Source organism: Podarcis bocagei (genome assembly GCF_964188305.1).
Source record: "Podarcis bocagei genome assembly, chromosome: 18".
NCBI classification, from domain to species: domain Eukaryota; kingdom Metazoa; phylum Chordata; class Lepidosauria; order Squamata; family Lacertidae; genus Podarcis; species Podarcis bocagei.
The window spans coordinates 10,127,267-10,147,184 of NC_138144.1; the positions used below are offsets into that span (position 1 = coordinate 10,127,267).

General features: G+C 48.1%; 1 protein-coding gene across 1 annotated transcript; it reads left to right on the forward strand.

Moving 5' to 3' along the window:
- Positions 1–10,440: 10,440 nt before the first annotated feature.
- Positions 10,441–19,369, forward strand: OAZ1 (ornithine decarboxylase antizyme 1). Its single transcript, XM_081178075.1, is given in 6 exon segments — positions 10,441–10,697; positions 17,323–17,380; positions 17,382–17,468; positions 17,656–17,828; positions 18,613–18,698; positions 18,842–19,369. Coding segments are annotated over 6 exon segments (660 nt in total). The 5' UTR covers positions 10,441–10,572; the 3' UTR covers positions 18,973–19,369.
- The last annotated feature ends 549 nt before the right edge of the window (positions 19,370–19,918 follow it).

Below are 19,918 nucleotides of genomic sequence, written 5' to 3' on the forward strand. Positions count from 1 at the left end.
CAGTGGCTAGATTACTAGTGGCAAAAAACTGGAAAATAGGAAAAATACTTTGTTGGAAGCCGCCCACAGTGGCTGGGGAAACCCAGCCAGATGGGCGGGGTATAAATAATAATTTCTATTCTATTCTTACTATCAGAAAGATTTTCCTGATGTTGATTCGGAATGTCCCTTCCTTGTAACCTGAAGCCACTGGTTCAAGTCCTACCCTCCAGAGAAGACAAGCTTGCTCCCTTCCACGTGACAGCCCTTGAGATATTTGAAGAAGGCTCTCCTATCTCCTCTTTCCCAGGCTAAACATTCCTGGTTCTTTCAAGCGCTCCTCATCAGGCTTGGTTTCCAGACACTTGATCAGGGGTCAGCAAACTTTTTCAGCTGTGGGCCGGTCCACTGTCCCTCAGACCATGTGGTGGGCCGGACTATATTGGGGGGGGGGGAATATGAACAAATTCCTACGCCCCACAAATAACCCAGAGATGCATTTTAAATAAAAGGACACACTCTACTCATGTAAAAACACGCTGATTCCCAGACCACCCGCAGGCGGGATTTAAAAGGTGATTGGGCCGAATCCGGCCCCCGGGCCTTAGTTTGCCTACCCCTGCCCTTGATCATCTTGGTCTCCCTCCTCCACACACCTTCCAGCTTCTGGTGCCCATAACTGGACATCGTGTTCCAGGTGTGGTCTGATCAAGGTTGGAGTATGACTTCCCTTGATCTGGACATGAGACTTCTGTTGATGTTGCAATGGTGCAACACCACTTTATCTCCTTGTCAGGGGTGTAGCTAGCTGCTCTGGCACCCAGAGCAGGGCGATCCGCCCAGGGGGGGGCCACGGCAAGGTGCCCACGGAGTCCGCCTGGCAGATCCAAGCCCCACGCTGCCATTTCAGGCAGCGTGGGGCCCCGAGCAACCGCGTCATTCCCAGGAGAGACGTGTGGCTCGGGTGTGCTGCAGGCCAGCTCCTGTTGTAAGTGCCACCCCCGGCGGTGTGCCATCTTGGCACCCCATCAGGCATGCCACCCGGGGTGGACTGAACCCCCTTGCACACCCCTTCCTACGCCCCTGCTCCATGTGGGTTCTTGGCTCTCCTCAGCTCTAACCACCCCCGTCAGAACGTACTCTCCTGACAGAATCCAACTCCCAGACCCCATTAATCTCTCCCCCCCCCCACTTCAACTTACCTCCATTCAAACTGTCTCTCCCTCCACTCCAACTGCCGCCCTTGGAACTGTGGCCAATCAGGAGCTGTTGGTAGTTAACTGTTTGCTGTAGTACGACTTGTGCAACACGTTGGCGACTAATATACACACAACAATTACCAAAACAATTATGCATTCTTTATCAATCTCCCGAGAAAAATACAAAACCTTATGCAAAGCCACAAAGACTTGCAAACTACCCAACCTAAGATGAACTTAGAATGTCTGAGTTCAATGTATTTTCCAAGTGCTTAACTCAGTCTCTTAAACTTAAGCCAAGAAATAGTATTCTCTATGAAATTGAATATCAATATACGTAGCAAGGCTTTGAGACAACTGAAATATCCCAGAAAACTGCCTTGGGAGTGTGGTACCTGCAAGCCCCAGTAAAAGGGCCCCATCGGGGGGCAAACAGCGGCCTATTGATTAATTTAATAATAATAATAATAATAATAATAATAATAATAATAATAATATAATAATACTAATAATAATAATAATAATAATAATAATAATAATAATAAATTTTATTTATATCCCGCCCTCCCCAGCTGAAGCTGGGCTCAGAGCGGCTAACAACAGTAAAATAATACAGCATTCTACAGCATTCTAAAATCAATTCATTATAAAATCAGATCAAATCAAATTAATGGCAACCATTGGACTGCCAGGGCGCAACAGGTGCAAAACGCTGGCACCCTGTCTTCAACTTCATTAACATCCATCTACAACTTCACTAGCATCTCTCGGTATTGTGAACAACATCGAACTTACCTTTTGTTGGTATCTTCATGAACTTACCTAAAAAGATAAAGAAAACAAAAGACTGAGCTAAGCACTTGAAAAATCCATTAAAATCAGGCATTATAAGTTCATCTTAGGTTGGGTAGTTTGGAAGTCTCTGGCTTTGCGTAAGTTTTTGTATTTTTCTCAGAAGATTGATAAAGAATGCATAATCATTTTGGTAATTATTGTGAGTTAACTGTTTACTGGCAGGGAAAAAACCCACACACACTCAGTGTCTCAACCTGCTCAGTAAACAAACTTTTACGTCCCACGTCCCACCCCTGAAAATCATTGTGTGGGCGAGGTTGCATATACCAGCCTCGATGCAGCAATGGGCAGGAATGGTAAAGAAGTATTTTGGGGTTCCTGTTTCAATATGCAAATATACATGCATCATGCACACGATACCTTATATACTGTATTTTTCTGTCTATAAGTCACCCCAATGTACTGTATAAGACGCCCCCTATTTTTGTGGCAACAACCAATCGCCAGTCCACCCTTGGCACTATCCGTGTATAAGACGCCCCTAATTTTTGACATTATTTTTTAGGAAAAAACCTAGTCTTATACACGGAAAAATGCGGTACTTTATAATACTATTAAGCTATAAACACTATAAAGTTCCAAATGTAACTATACAGCATAACACTTAACTCTATATTCTTTTACATCTATAGATAAGCATTGTACTCTAAAAATACAGGATCCAAATACATTTTAACCACTACTAAATTTGCATTTTAACTAATTGCATTTCAAACAAATACAGCTCATGGGCTTCCCATAGGGGGCATCTGGTTGGAACCAAGGTTGCAGGTTTGATTCCCATATGGGACAACTTGCAGGGGGTTGGAATAGATGACCCTCAGAGTCCCTTCCAACACTAAAATTCTGTTTCTTGATGGGCTGTTGGCTGGATCCAGCGGACTGTGTTTATGCTGCACAATGAGCCCACCCACAGAAAAGCCACACCAGCCTGGAGCGAGATTTCTCCCCACTCTTTGCAAAGGTGCATTGCTTTCCCCTGTGTATATAGATTGAGCCTGACCGTGCCGGCAGCGCCAGATGGGAGTTGCAGCCCAAACATCTGGATGGCACCAGGTTGACAAAGGATGGTCCGCACCCAAACCTGTAGATTTTGGACTACAAATCCCATCCCTAGGTAGCATGCCCAGTGGTCAGGGATGATGGGAATTGTAGTCCAAAAAAAAGTCCTCTCCTCCCTGAATTCATCCAAATCTCCTTAAAGTTATCGAAGTTGGTGGCCCCACTGTCTCCTGTAGGAGGGAGTTCCAGAGTTTAGCTATGCACTGTGCGCCTTTTGATGCTAACTTCCTTACCGGTCACAATCATTCATAACATCTCAACATCCGCTCGTTTTGCATCACAGGGATTAGCTGTACTCAGGCCGGCAGAATGGTGCTTCCGTGTTTCGAGGGCAGATCTCTCCCTTGCCCTGTTCTCTTTTCTTCTTCCAGAGTTGTAGAGTTAGCTGATCCCACTTAATCTCTCTGTTATAGTGGAGCTGATCCACATTATGAAGGACTGAGTGCGCCACACTGGCCTGTTATTGCAACCCACAGTGTCTCCGGGAAATGCGTTGTCCAAGCAAGCAGATGCCTGCGTTGTATGCGCTTTGTCAGGAATGCATCGGGGCTCGCATTCCGCGTGCCTAAACACTTCTCTTCCAAATGCGCACATTAGGCAGTTCATGTACGGAAAGCACTGATGCTGGTTTTTAATTATTCCATTTCTCCATCAAGTAGCTGAGCAATAGGCTGGTTCGTTGTACGATTATTTAATATATATTTTATTTTAAAATTTTCAAACCCTTAGTACATATTTGATACCATTCTTTCTAATACATATGAACTTACTCTCCATCCCATGGTTTCCTTATTTCTCCTTACAGTCATACCTTGGGTTAAATGTGCTTCAGGTTGAGCATTTTCAGGTTACGCTCTGCGGCGACCCGGAACTAACAGAGAGTGTTACTTCCGGGTTTCGCTGCTCGCGCATGCGCAGATGCTCAAAATGACGCCACGTGCATGTGCGGAGGCGGCGAATCGCAACCCGCACAGACATGGGTTCTGTTCGCTTCAGTATGCGAATGGGGCCCCGGAACGGATCCCGTTCGCATCCAGAGGTACCACTGTATCTTGCTGCATATCATACTTAACAGCCCTGTTCAACTTAGGTTAATATCTAAATTGTTTTTCACTGCTGTTCACAGTTTGAATCCTACTTGCAAATTTATCTATTATATTTCTGCAAATATTCTATGAAAGGCTTCCCCTCCTCCCTTAACACTGACTCCTCCTGGTCTCTAATTTTTGTTGCCAGCCTTGCCAACTCCACATATAACTCAGCCATAGAGCATCTCTTTTGTAGGCATGGAATCCTGAGTTCAATCCCTTGAGCTCCCCTGCGAAGAGGAGCTGCTGCCAGCCAGTGTAGGAAATATTGAATGAGATGCACCAATAATCTGACTCAGCATTAAGCAGCTGAATAAACTGCCCAAGATGTACAGCGGTGCCTCGCAAGACGAAATTAATCCGTTCCGCGAGTCTCTTCGTCTAGCGGTTTTTTCGTCTTGTGAAGCAACCCTATTAGCGGATTAGCAGATTAGCGCTATTAGCGATTTAGCGGCTATTAAAGGCTTAGCGGCTTAGCGGCTAAAAGGCTATTAGCGGCTTAGAAAAAGGGGGGGGGAGCGAAAAAAAATCGGAACACTCACAAGACGTTTTCGTCTTGCAAAGCAAGCCCATAGGGAAAATCGTCTTGCGAAGCAGCTCAAAAACGGAAAACCCTTTTGTCTAGCGGGTTTTCCGTCTTGCGAGGCATTCGTCTTGTGGGGCACCACTGTACAAGACTGTATCAAGTAAATTTTGGAAACGCTGAAGGGTCATTTTTTCATATGCAGCGGACTTGTAAAAAAGTGGCAGGCTTTTGGGAAATGATAAACAATGAATTGAAGAAGATGTTTGAAATAATCACCCCCCCCCCCCAAAAAAAGCCTGAAGCAATTCTTTTTGGGAATAATAGGGGAAGAGGTCCCAAAATTTGGTTAATTTTTTTATGTTTCCACTGCAGCCAGAAATGGAAAGAAGAAGTAGTTCCGACAAAAGAGGAGTGGACGTTAAAACGATTGTACTGTATGGAGATGGTGAAATTGATGGCAAAAATAAGAGACCTAAAAGACAAAATGTTTGTGGAAGAGTGGAGATCCTTTTTGGACTATCTGAGAAAATATTATACTCAAATGAAATCGCAGGCATGGCTGGAAATATGAGAAAAAGGAATGAGAATGATAAAGGAATATAATGTACGATATGAGCTGCATCAATGATCTGACCCAACATTAAGTAGCTAAATTGTGTTTAAGAGTTCCTTATTCCCCTCGGTGAGCTATAGTTCCCAGAGTTTTCCTAAGAAGAGGGATTGATAGTTAAATCTTCTGGGAACTGTAGCTCTGTGCAAATAGAGAGTCGCCTGGCAACTCTCAGCAATCCTTGTTGTTGTTTAGTTGTTGAGTCGTGTCTGACTCTGGACCAGAGCACGCCAGGCAATCCTGTTTTCCACTGCCTCCCCCCGCAGTTTGGTCAAACTCATGCTGGTAGCTTCGATAACACTGTCCCACCATCTCGTCCTCTGTCATCCCCTTCTCCTTGTGCCCTCCATCCTTCCCAACATCAGGGTCTTTTCCAGGGAGTCTTCTCTTCTGATGAGGTGGCCAAAGTATTGGAGCCTCAGCTTCACGATCTGTCCTTCCAGTGAGCACTCAGGGCTGATTTCCTTCAGAATGGAGAGGTTGGATCTTCTTGCAGTCCATGGGACTCTCAAGAGTCTCCTCCAGCACCAGAATTCAAAAGCATCAATTCTTTGGCGATCAGCCTTCTTTATGGTCCAGCTCTCACTTCCATACATCACTACGGGGAAAACCATAGCTTTAACTATACGGACCTTTGTCGGCAAGGTGATGTCTCTGCTTTTTAAGATGCTGCCTAGGTTTGTCATTGCTTTTCTCCCAAGAAGCAGGTGTCTTTTAATTTCGTGACTGCTGTCACCATCTGCAGTGATCATGGAGCCCAAGAAAGTAAAATCTCTCACTGCCTCCATTTCTTCCCTTTCCATTTGCCAGGAGGTGATGGGACCAGTGGCCATGATCTTCGTTTTTTTGATGTTGAGCAATCCTTAGCAAACTACAGTTCCCAGGATCCTTTGCCGGAGGGAGGAGGCCATGACTGTTTAAAGTGGTATGATAATGCTTTTAAATGTGTAGTGCAGACGGGGCCAAAGATTAAAATATGTCGACGTCTGGATGGCCTTGCCTAAGCAAAAGTGATTCAAGCAGGCACCAGAAAAAGCTCACCCATGCAGTGGCGTAGCGTGGGTTCTCAGCACCCGGGGCAAGGCAAGTAATTTGCGCCCCCTAACCCGTGGATTTTAGCACTCGAGTCTCTTCCGCGCCCCCCAGATGTTGTGCCAGGTGCAGCAGGCCCCCCCTGCACCCCCCACGCTACGCCACTGCTCCCACCACAAGTCTTCAGGACAGCCATCCGAAGGCTGGTGCGGGGAGAAGGTCTCTCCGCCCCACCGCCAGGCTTCGGAGCAGCCTTCCGAAGGCTGGTGCGGGGAGAAGGTCTCTCCGCCCCACCGCCAGGCTTCGGAGCAGCCATCCGAAGGCTGGTGCGGGGAGAAGGTCTCTCCGCCTCACCGCCAGGCTTCGGAGCAGCCATCAGAAGGCTGGTGCGGGGAGAAGGTCTCTCCGCCCCACCGCCAGCCTTCGGAGGAGGTCCGAGGACAGTGGGGTTCCTGCTTCCTCGAGGAGGGCCGGCCAAACGCGCCCCCCCAAATGTTGCGCCCGGTGCACCCGGCACCCCTGGCACCCCCCACGCTACGCCACTGCACCCATGGTATCAAGAGGCAGGGAGTTCCAAAGCCTAGGTGCCTCCACACTGAAATATTTATTTCCTATGACTGATGTGCACAATGATGGCAGAATACAGCCACAAAGAAAAAAACAACCCCATACCAGTATGGAGGCACCCTTTATTTCATTCAGTGTTGGCCGTTCTTTTTTTTTTCTTCCCTTTTTTTTGTATGTTATGATTTTATGATTTTGCAATGTTTAAATGTCTTCATCGTACACCAACCTGCGTGTTTCCTGCCCCCGCAATATTTAGTTTGATGGTTGATAAATATATTTTTTAGAACTAAATAAATGTACAGTTAAGGGTCAAGGGATTTTTAAATCTGAAAAAGGTTTGGGGGTGTTGTGTGTGTTCTATATGGGTTTCTCAATGTAACCACAGGGAACTGAATAATAATAATAATAATAATTAAAAAATAATAATTCTATACATGGTCGAGGTAACGGGCTGCATCCAGTGAAGTCTTCCAAAGAGGAAACCCATTGAAATGAATGGAGCTTACTTCTGACTAAACATGTTTAGGATTTTGCTGTTAAGTTGTATACAACCATCATCATCATCATTAACTGATCCCCAGGGCAGTTCACATAGTAAAATACAAATTAAAACACAAGTGAATAATTAAACCAGTGTTTTTCAACCACTGTTCCGCGGCACACTAGTGTGCCGCGAGATGTTGCCTGGTGTGCCGCGAGATGTTGCCTGGAGGGAGGCGGGCGAGTCGGGCGGCGAGAGGCGGGGCGGCGGCGGCGAGGAGAGGCCGCCCAGCGCGGGGCTCTCGCCGCCTGCCGGCCTGGCTGCCTGCGAGCTCGGCGGGCAGCGCCTCCGTCCGCAGCGCCCGCCTCGCGGCTCTCATTCCCTGCCCCTGCCAAAGCTCACCCAGCCAAGCCGCGCTCTCCTTCCTGCCTCGCTTTGCTGCCTCCTCCACCCCCACAGTGGCGTAGCGTGGGGGGTGCCAAGGGTGCCGGCCGCACCGGGCGCAACATCTGGGGGGACGCGAGTCCAGAGGGAAGCGACAAGTTCCTTCCTCCGCCGGGCTCCCCGCCGCCACCGCCAGCCTTGCGCCCTAGCGCGCGCGCGCCCCCCGCTGCGGCTGCGCTCCACTCACTGCTTGCAGGAGGAGCAGCCGCTGCAGCAGCGCCGACGCCGCCACCGACGCCTGGCCGGCACGGGCAGCCTCCGCACCCCGACGCGCCGCCGGGCCTCGCCGCGCCCTGCGCTCCCCAAAAACCTCTGAGAGGAAGCCGGTGGGCGGGCGAGGCCCGGCTAAGCCTCTCGCCAGCGGGTTAAGGGGCTTTCGGTTTTAAAAGGATTAGCTTGGGAAGGGGCGGGGGGGGGGCTGCTCGCCGGCAAGCGCCTGCTCCGCGTTTCCAAAGGCGCTCGCCATCCGAGGGACACGGAGCGCTTGCAAGGAACGGGCTCCGTGGAGCAGAGAGAGAGCCAGTGTGGTGTAGTGGTTAAGAGCGGTAATCTCATAATCTGGGGAACCGGGTTCGATTCCCTGCTCCTCCAGCTGCAGCTGCTGGGTGACCTTGGGCCAGTCACACTTCTCCGAAGTCTCTCAGCCCCACTCACCTCACAGAGTGTTTGTTGTGGGGGAGGAAGGGAAAGGAGATTGTTAGCCGCTTTGAGACTCCTGAAGGGGAGTGAAAGGCGGGATATCAAATCCAAACTCTTCTTCAGGTTAGGAAGAGATCCCTTCCCTGGCAGGCCGCCGGCTTCGCCAGCTGTTTCCCATTCACGATCAGGAGGAACTTCAGGCTGCTTTCAGCTTTGGTAGAGGGAATCTAAGCAAGGGGATGGAGCCGGTGCCCTGAGGAAAGGCGGCAGCATTGGGTTTGTTTTTAGTTTAGAGAAAAGGCAAGCAAGAGGCGACAGGAGAGAAGCCTGCAAAACTAAGGCATGGCAAGGAGAGAGTGGACAGAGAGGAAAGTTTTTATCCCTCTCTCTGTACAATATAACTCGTGGGCTTCCAGTGAAGCTGAACGTTGGAACAGTGGCGTAGCGTGGGGGGTGCCAAGGGTGCCGGCCGCACCGGGTGCAACATGGGGGGGGGGCGCGCTCGCACTCGGGTGCTAAAATCCACGGGTTAGGGGGCGCAAGTTACTTGCCTTGCCCCGGGTGCTGACAACCCACGCTACGCCACTGCCCCCCCACCCCCAAAGCTTGGAGGTTCCCCGGCGCCGACCCGCAGGTTTGACCCCCTTCTCACACCTGTTCGCGCTCCTTGCATGGAATGGGGCGGATGGGGAGGAACGGGGCTCCGCCGGCGGTCCCGCGATTCTTGGCTTTTTGGCGGTTGGCACAGAAGGAAGGCAAGGGGGAGGGAAAAAAATTGAAACTTACACTTTCGTGCGTCCCTCCCGGCGTGACGCTGCGCGCTGACGTCACGGGGCTGTAATGGTGGTGTGCCTCGAGATTTTTTTCATGAAACAAGTGTGCCTTTGCCCAAAAAAAGGTTGGGAAACACTGAATTAAACCAAAACAATGAAACAATAACTCCCCCCTTCCCACAGATCCATTTAAAAGGCTGTAGGATATTAATCAGCAAATATAATATAACATAATCTGTTACAGAAAATGTGATAAAAGGGGGATAAAACGAAGGATTTTCTGTTCGTGCCTTGAGGAGCTATTCTATGAGGTAAAGAGAAAAGAAATTTTAAGAAATTATCTGTGGAAAATTATTCTTCATGAGAAATATTTGTTTTATGGAAATCCTGCGGATTGAATGGGTCTCTCAGCGTTCATGCGTGATTATTTCAAAAGTATGCATTTTATGTATTTCAGCTGAGGCAATTTATGAGCGTCTGAGGAGAATGTTTTCTAGGAAGGAGTTTATGGATATTTAATATTTATTTATATTTGTTTTACCTAATGAATAAAACTTTATATTATTCAATAACGAGGCATTTATTTATGAGGGAATAGTAATAAAATACCCCCTCGCGCTTCCACACCTGCGCATGCGCACCTTACCTCAGCCCACAGAGGCGCTGCCCCCTCCATCGCTCTCTCATTTTCAACTGACTTCAAGAATGCCACCTTCTCAGCCAATCGAATCGCCAAGATCATCTCCCTTGGCCAATTAGAGAAGTCCGCTTCAGCATGGCTCCGCCTTCCCTCTTTTATGTGCGTTTGTGTGAAAGTATTCTGCGAGCTGCCAATCATCTTAACCCGCCTCCTTCCTTTTCTGCGCCGCGGCCCCTCAGCCAATCAGGAAAGCCCTTCACGGTGAGTGGGGGAGGGGAAAGAAAATATTGTTTACCTCAGAGAGGAAAAACGGTAAAGATGAAAAAAGAGGTGGAACAGGGAGGGGGAGCGGGGGAGGAGAAGTGGGCGTGGCCTTGCCCTTATTTGCGGAGGAGTGGGCGGGGCAACCCGCCGTATGCTAGAAGGTAGACGCGGCCTTTGCTCCCATAGGCGTAAAACGCGCGAGGTGGGCGTGGCCATAAGGCCCCCGGGCTCCGCCCACCAGTACATAAAGGCGGCTGTCGGAACGTTCCGCTCCGCCATTTTGTGCAGCCGAAGGGAGGAGAAGGAAGGGAAGCAGCTGCCGCGAGGGGGAGCCGAGAAGGAGGAGGAGGAGGAGGAGGAGGCGGCGGGGGGAAAGACCCGACCGGGGGTTCGGCGACCAGGGGGCGGCCCGGATGGTGAAATCCTCCCTGCAGCGGATCCTCAACAGTCACTGCTTCGCCCGCGAGAAGGAAGGAAATAAAAAGACCCACGTCCCCGCCGACATGCCCGCCCTGCCCGCCAGCGCCGCTTTGAGGAGGTGAGGAGGGAAAGAGAAAGGAACGGGGAGAGCAACCCCAACCGCCCCCCCCCCAAGCAGGCGCCTCGCTTCGCCTGACGGGCCGCGGCCTTGTCGCGCAGGCCACGCCCTATAAGCCACGCCCCTCGCACGAAGGGCCCGAAAAGGGATGGGCTTGCTTTGGCCACGCCCCTCCCCTTTTCTCCATCTCCCTCTTTTCCCCCCACTAGCACCTCATACATATAAATAAATACCTGTGCGTATAGGGAGAGGATAGAGATAAAGTAGGACATGTAGGGGGACTAGAGATGAAACTATACTTTGAAAAAGGGAGGGGGCTCTAGAGCTTTTTTTTAAAGAAAGGGGGAAGATATTCAAGTATTTTTGAAAAAGGAAGGGGCTGTAAATGTAAAAGTACTTCAAAAAGGAAGGAAAACCCGTGATTTCCCCTCCCCCTTTTTTCTCTGCCGCCCCCCAGCACCCCATTTTTAAATATTTTTTGGGGGGCTTTATCTGGCATAGGGATGGTGGGGGACCGCAGAGAAAAATATGTATAATGGGGGGATGATACTAGAGGTTTAAAACTCAGAGAGGGCTAGAGATTTTTTTAAATGGGAGGGGAATTAGAGATGACCAAACTATTTTGAATAGAGAATAAGAGATTTTAAAAACGATGTGATTTAGTAAAGAAGCAACAGTTTTAAAAACTAGGAGCAAGCTAAAGATATATAAAGTGCCCTGAACATACTTTAGCTATAAGGCACCATTTGTGTTTGTTAAGGGACATATTTAGGTTTCAGCTTCTGCCTGGTTAGGTTCTGTGCATACAGATATTCAGTAGGGCCTTGCGGTTTGCCTAGGTGCCTCATAGCTAAATTATGTTCAGAGTTAGGGTGGAGGGAAAAAAGTGCTAGGTTTAAGTCAGGGATTCTTTAAAAAAAATAATTGTGCATGGTGGTGAAGTGTCTCTTTGGTGCCTTACACTGCCAACTATACCTCATTGACAACCACTACTCATATACTGAGTGTGGGGAGAGGGGAGAGTGAGTGTCACCTTTGTTCATTACAGAACTTAAAATTCTGTATCCATAGGGAGGAAGGGCAGAGTGAGACCCACTTCTGTTAATTAAGAAACGAAACAAATTGTTGCTCTTTCACACACAACCCAACACACACAGCACCAACGTTTAGGAAGAAAGGGGCCAATTTTAAAGGTGGAAGGGGAAGAATGTGAGCCTCATCCTTGTTCTTTTGGGAAGTTCAAGTTTGTCCTTCCACTTTCTGCTGCCCGTACACCTACTTGGCAGCCAACACTTAGAGGAAAGTTCCTACCTGTATATGTTTCTGCTGCTCCAGAGAAGCGGACACGGAGCAATGGATCCAAACTACAAGAAAGAAGATTCCACCTAAACATTAGGAAGAACTTCCTGACAGTAAGAGCTGTTCGACAGTGGAATTTGCTGCCAATGAGTGTGGTGGAGTCTCCTTCTTTCGAGGTCTTTAAGCAGAGGCTTGACAACCATATGTCAGGAGTGCTCTGATGGTGTTTCCTGCTTGGCAGGGGGTTGGACTCGATGGCCCTTGTGGTCTCTTCCAACTCTGATTCTATGATTCTATGATCCAGACAAAATACAAATCCTCTTTTTATCATTAGGGGAAAGGCTTCATCCCTCCCTTGAGACACAAGACATTTTTAGACACCTTACTCGGTATAAGTTTCAGGGAAATGAGTGACATCATAAAGGAAAAATGGGCACCAACTTCCACTCTTCCCTATCAAAACCTTGGGAGCCTTTTGTGAAAAACAGTTCCTGTGCAGGTATACATAAAAGTGGAGCACCTGCCTAATCCTTGTGGAGAGATATTTACGACCCCTTTGTCAATCACGGGGAAGGCAGTGGTTCTACCTTTATTTAGGGAAATCTACATTAATGAATGAAGGGGACGTGGGTGGCGCTGTAGGTTAAACCACAGAGCCTAGGACTTGCCGATCAGAAGGTCGGCGGTTCGAATCCCCGCGATGGGGTGAGCTCCTGTTGCTTGATCCCTGCTCCTGCCAACCTAGCAGTTTGAAAACACATCAAGTGCAAGTAGATAAATAGGTACCGCTCCGGCAGGAAGGTAAACGGCATTTCCATGCACTGCTCTGGTTTGCCAGAAGCGGCTCAGTCATGCTGGCCACATGACCCGGAAGCTGTACGCCGGCTCCCTCGGCCAATAAAGCGAGATGAGCGCCGCAACCCCAGAGTCGGCCACGACTGGACCTAATGGTCAGAGTTCCTTTACCTTTACATTAATGAGACACACAGGAATTGTAGAGTTGGAAGGGATCACTAGACTCATCCAGTCCAACCCCCTGCAATGCAGGAATCTTCTGCCTATTGTGGGGCTCAAACCCACTACCCTGAGATTAAAGAATCTCGTGCTGTAGCAACTTGAGCTTTCACACATATACCCATCTGACTTTTTTTTTTTTTGCAGAATATCCTATGTATTCATACAGCAAAGGCAAATCTTCAGCAGTGCAAATTTTCTCACTGATGTGCATTGTTAAAATAACCACATTTAAACAATTCTTCCAAGTGGACATGTATAACACTAGGGTCCCAAGTAGAGGGAAGCCCCGTTCGATACATAGAGAGTGTGTGTAGAAAGAAAACAGTGTCTTTACTACATAATCTAAATCATATTTCACCAACCTAGTACCCTCCAAACCTTTTGGGCTGCAATGACCAGTGGCAGTCCTGGCTGGCGCTTATGGGAGATGGAAGTTCAAAACCTGTGGAGGGCACCAGGTTTAGTAAAAGCCGCCTCTACATTTCCCATGTCACTGAATTCAGAAATGGGACCGCCTTTTAGAAAAGGGGTGGGGGCTTTAAACAATATTTGAGGTGGGGACAAATTCACAAGGCCAGCACTTAATTCACTCTTGCCAGCAGTAGGGCTTAATAATGTCTTTTCCTCCACTTTTCATCATGTTAGAAGAAGCACCTCAAACTGAGCATTATTGAGATGTAACTGTCTGCCTCTGGGAGAGTGGGGAGTTTCCTAGCTGTTGTCCTCTGGGTGTGGCTTGCCCTGAACTTCCCTTCTTAGTGCCATTAGAGATGACATGGGGCCTTGGCCAACTGCACCTTCCCAGAACAGGCAGAGGACCCACTTCCTCTTCCCCCAAACCTGTCGCCTCGTCTGTCTGCTAAGATCTGCAGGTGCACACTTTATTGGCACTACCTAGGAAGGAATGTTCCTTCGAGAATGAGAAATGGGGGTGGAAGTGAATGCTGGAGACCTCTTGGGTGGCACTTGCATCCCTTTAACCCTCTAATAGCCCTTCCTCACTTGCCTTGCCCTTCTTCATGAGCTCAGAAGAGATGGTTGTAGCCCCTGCCAGAAGCATTGCAAAGAAGCTTCTCTGTAGTAGCTCATGCCTCAGCTCCCTTTTCTCAAATCTCAGTGCAAAAGTAGCAGCTGATCCAAGAATGGTGTTTTTTTTTAAAGAAAAGAAATCTGTTTCTCTGAGAAAGACATCTTGTTTTGACCAAGCCAGGGGTGGGAAATTGGATCTCTGACCCGCTTTAAGCAAGCTCCGGGCTTTTTTTTTTTACATGTAATACTTTACACTGTGGCCTGTTCCCTACATAATTAAGAGGTACAGGTCATATTCCTTTCCTGCTCTGGGATTTGGATCTCTGAAGCATAGTGTACAAGGCATATACAGTGGTACCACTACGTACGCACCCCTCTGGTTACGTATCCTTCAGGATACGCATGCGGCAAACCCGGAAGTATTTTTCCGGGTTTCGTCGCATGCACAGAACAGGCACCTCTGGTTGCAAAAAACTCTGGATCCGACCGGAGCTCCGGAATGGATCCCACCCGCAACCGGAGGTACCCCTGTAACTGAATGCTGTGGCAATGGTTGCCTTCATGTTCTTCCTGACACCACTTGCCTAAAATCCTGTTGCAGAGAGCCCTGTTTAGACTAACCTGCCCCCAACATGGTGTCTTCCTTGTCCCTAATCATTGGCCAGGCTGGGTTAAGTATGCAGTAGCACTTGGTAGTGTAAACTTGAGTCATCCCCTGCTTGGGATGTTGGTGGGGTGAGCAGCTTGGGTCAGCTCTTCTGAGATTGAGTTTGTCCCTTGATGTGCTCTAGGTGTTGATCAGCTAGGTTTGGATAGAGCAGGGTCCTCATAGAAGGGACCCCTTGGGTCATTTAGTCCACCCCACTGCAGTGCAGGAATGAACGCCCTCCTCCTGTCAACTATCCTTCGGGGGTGGGGCTTGACTCAGACCACTATTTCTCAGAACAGCCCTGGCAGTGCTGTTGAAATGACCTCAGAACACAATGCAGGGGGGTTTGAGTTAAAGGCAAATGCTTTTGCAGGGAGCTGAGGCTGGAACTGGGTTGAATCCAGTCTGGAATAGTCTCCCTTCTTGCTTTGAATCCTCTCGGTTCAACAGTGGGTGTTGAATTTACAAAGCAAGAGTGCATAATTTGGACCCGCAGACTGGTGAGGCACAGCCAGCCTATGTTTCAAGTGATTCTCCTACTCAGGAGCACCCAAGACATCCATGCTTGCTCAGATCCAGACCCGCAGGAGCCTGCCTTAGTTAGGTGATCGATGGGGAACTGGCGATTGGTCCCCCACCTGTGGATTGCAGTCTTCGTTACACTGAATAGAAACAGTTGTCTTTAGATAAGCAGCTTGGGCTTCCTGCGTAACAGGGCCAATTCCTTGGCGGACTGCAAGGATAGAGGGGTGTTGAACCCTGGGCGTAATGGCTACTTAAGGAGAGAGCTGAGTTCATGGTGGAAAACACTAAGGGTGGTAGATCTTGAACACTAGAATGGACCTTTTTCTGTGGTGGCTCCCCGTTTCTGGAATGCTCTCCCCAGAGAAGTTCTCTTGGCGCAATCCTTTATCTTTAGGCACCAGGTAAAAACTGTCCTCTGTAACCAGGCCTCTAACTATCTGTGGCTTTTTAGAAGTGGGTGGGGTGTTTTTAATGTATTGCGGAGTTGGGAGGGATCCCCAAGGGTCATCCAGCCCAACCCCCTGCAATGCAGGAATCTCAGCTCAAGCACTCATGACAGATGGGCATCTAACCTCTCCTTAAAAACCTCCGAGGAAGGAGATTTGATTTTAATGTACCGATGAGGTGTTTATTATTTGTCCGTTTGGTTGTATGCCATTTTGAGTTGCCCTGAGCAAGATAAAGCAACTGCCAAATTTAATTTAAAAAAAAAACATTCCCTGTGGTTTCCTGCCTGGAACCATTCTCCCACTTATCCAAACTGAAACAGCACAGAGCATTGTAAGACGATGGAGTTAGTAACTGGATGTTGGGCCTGTGGCAATTACAATAGCAAATGTACATGGAAAAGGCACCCTTAATGAGTAGATACTGCCTGTCAGAAGTCCTTAAAATAAGTCACAAACCATTGTAACCCGGAGGAGCATTTTTCTGCGCCTCAGATGACTCAGTCATTCCCCCCCCCCCCCACATTGAGCAACCTTGAGCCCAGCTTGTGTGGCTGAAGGGGGAATAAAATAAATCGGATTGTTGTGCAATCCTTTGAGCAAAGCACTGCATATCGCGTTAAGGGATTAGTGGGGCGGTTGTTTCTTTTTTGGCTGTTCAAAATGGTGGATGACAGGGCTTCCTCCCCACCCCTTGTTTATACTGTTTTGCAAATGGCTGCTGGCAGGATGGTTGTGAGAATTTCCCCGAGGGGAACCTTGATCTGCTTCATCTGCTGAGGTGACGCATCCAGTGAGAGGCTGCAGGGTGAAGGATGGTGCAGAGGGAGGGGCTAAGTGGGACAGCGATTATCATCACCCGCTGTTGATGTTAAAAAGGAGACGGAGCCCATTCAATTCAGCTGGCTTGCTGTTGACATAGCACTGTACGTGAATGCTGCGCGGCTAGCTTGCTTCAGCTGTGCGGGACATTTAAATGGCAGCTTAGAAATTCAGAAATAGGGGTTGGTATTTTGCAGCTGCATGTTCCATTCTTAACGTGTGGATACATGCCCTTTTTTGTTTCTATTTTTAAATGGCAGTTCTCCAATTTAGCTTTCAGGCTTGCTGCTCCCAGTATTAAATTCCCATTAAATTCCCAGTAGAAAGAAGCAAAACATATTATGGATTAATGAAGTTTTATGTATTTTATTGCAACCAGTAAAGGGGAAAGGAAAGGGCTTCCAGTTCTATAGAATGTGAGAGTGGGAAGAGTCTAATAGGGAATGAATATGTTTGTGGGCTGATGGGGCAATAGAGTGCTAGTTAAACAGCTAGAATGGGAGCCTTTTAGTCCTCTCCCCGGCCCCTGCCTGCTTCATGGGTTGGAGCTCCCGTTAACTCTGAAAACTTAAGCAACTCCCCAGAGAATAGCAGATAGCAAAACAGCAGGCTTGAATATCAGTGGAGTACATCCAGATTGTTTTGTGTGTTAGCTTTCAACAGACACAAGTGTGACATTTGCATGATTCTTGGAGTTTGACGCAATTTGTGTGTGGGGTGTGTGTTAGTTTTTGGTAGGTTTATTCAAACTTGGAGCTCATGGTACTAGTCCATAAGAAATTCTGATGTCCTCCCTAGTTGTGCAGCCCTGACCACTTTCCCCCTCTCTTTTTCTCAGTTCCAGAGTGTCCTTCAGTTGCTGTAGTAACCTGGGTCCGGGGCCTCGGTGGTGCTCCTGATGCCCCTCACCCACCCCTGAAGATCCCAGGTGGGCGAGGGAATTGTCAGAGGGATCACAATCTTTCAGCTAACTTATTTTATTCCGTAAGTATGCTTGTACTCTGCATGTGGGGTTAATCCCTGCATATTTTAAGGGTTTTAGAGATTAGGCTGAGATGTGCCCTTTAACTTCAGTGGGTCTACTCTGAGCGGGACTCACAGTAGATTCAGCCTAATGTTTTCCCCACAGCCATAAGCAGATTAAAAAAACACACCTTTCTGTTTCCTTTAGGATAATCGGCTGAATGTAACAGAAGAGATAACATCTAATAACAGGACGAGAATCCTGAATGTCCAGTCCAGGCTTACGGATGCCAAACACATCAGCTGGAAAGCTGTGTTGAACAATAACAACTTGTACATCGAAATTCCCAATGGCGCTCTGCCTGAAGGGAGCAAGGACAGGTAAAGGGCGGAAGGAGTTCAGGTGTGCCTCGGTTGTTGTCATGGTCGGAGTGGGGTGAGGGAGGCCGCCAGCAAATTTATAGCTATGGTCAAGTCTCGTTCTTGAATCTTTGGCTTTTACAGAACTGCCCTCAGGGTCTATCCTTGATACACTTCTTGGTGTGTTGTGTTGTGTGCTGTGATGTGGTGTGATTTACACACTGATTAGGCAGCGGATGAGTAGTCTTATCTGCTGACAATTGGCTGCTATGGCTAAGTGGACCCTCTGTGTTTGCAGACAGTGTGCTGCTGGGGGGGGGTTTGATGTCTTTCAGACTGTGCTGCTGGGCTTCAAATTGCTCTTCAAATACTAGGTGCCCCCCCTCCCTTTACAGGAGAATGGAGGAATTTCTCGTTAAATTGGTCCTGGGGAACCTGTGCTACTCTACTTTTGTACCTATGTTTCCTGCTTTTCCACAGAGGTGGTGTGGGGCTTCAAAAAAAAGAGGCCTGTGTTTAACAGGAAAGGAATGCAGTCCAGGTTCCCACATGTGCCTCTTAATTCCTAAAACCAGTTCTTGACAGTAGCATTGCGGGGCAGAGGCCATCCTGGGTAATTTCTGTAGTCCGTTCAGCCCCAGGAGATTATTAAGCTATAAATGGCAGCTGCTGGCTCCTTAAGGAGCTTCTGCTGCTTTTCCTCTGCCCAAATCAAAACCACAGTTGCATAAAATACTTCTTGAGCAGGGAAGTGGAAAACAAGAGTTTTCACTTGCTTCCTGTTCTCCCCCCCCCCCACCTCCAGTTTTGCAGTTCTTCTTGAGTTTGCTGAAGAACAACTTCAAGTGGACCATGTCTTCATTTGCTTCCACAAGAATAGAGACGACAGAGGTAAGAGAGGCTGGCTTTGTGGCTGGGCGTGCGTGCGAGGAACCCGTGTCACCTCCCCGGTGGCATGAGTGGGAGATGGGGGGCAAACGGGGTGTTTAATTTCGTCTGGGGAACTCACCCTACATCTCTTCTCTCCCTGGCAGCCTCGCTGCTCCGTACTTTCAGCTTCTTGGGCTTTGAGATTGTGAGACCCGGGCATGCCCTTGTCCCCAAGAGACCCGATGCTTGCTTCATGGCGTACACCTTCGAACGAGACTCTTCCGAAGAAGACTAGATTGCAGTGTTTGCCTTGTTAGAGCTTTTCTCTCTCTTGTTTTCTCTTTGTCAAAGATGAATCTGTAGAAATTTTGTCAACATCTTTAAATGACGCGTAGCGCACAAGCGCCGGAAAAAAAGAAAGAAAGATGACTTGTTCCTTTGTACGAATTATTTGTGACAGGCTGCTCTGGTGGTGGTGGTGTGGGGGAAAAGATGTTGAAAATTTCCACCTGTTTGTCATCTTGTTTTTTTTTTCTCTCTCCTGGATTTGTCCGCATGTTGTGATTGTGCAAAGAAAAAAAATAAATGCTCACTCCAAATTAGCAGTATATTTCTTGGAAGTTTAATATTGTGTGTTTGTGATACTGAAGTATTTGCTTTTAATTCTAAATAAAAGTTTATATTTTACTTTATTGCTAGTTTTAATGTTTAATAACAGTTGGTATGTTCGGCTAGGGAGGGGTTTTTTAGCCTGGACTTGGAGAGCAGTAGTGAGGTATGTTGGGTTTTCGGCTCCTCTCATTCCTAGCTAGTGTGGTGGAGGCAGATGGCATTTGTAGTTCAGCAACATCGAGAAAAGCGGTGGGTGTTCCCTAGCTTTGCTGACGAGATCATGACGTTGGTCCTACTGTGAAGGTTCAGTTTCTTCAGGGAATAGTTTTTCACTCAAATCAGGGTCCTTTCAAGCAACACAGTTGCATATTCCACAACATCACCTGGCCTTGTTGGGGGTCCTCTTCTCAATAACGTAATTTGGTGCCGATTCTGAGCCTTTCCAGGGTTGTGGCTCATTTGTGTTATTGTCAGTATTGCTTCAAGATAGATGGGATTCTAGGGTGCTGAGTGGGCCTCTTAAGATTACTTTCCTGTGTCCTGCAAGCAGGGACTTGGCTGTTTCCTAGGTGCCTAGTAGGGCTGGGCGATAGCTGGTGTTCAACATCACAATATATCACCAGGTAAAC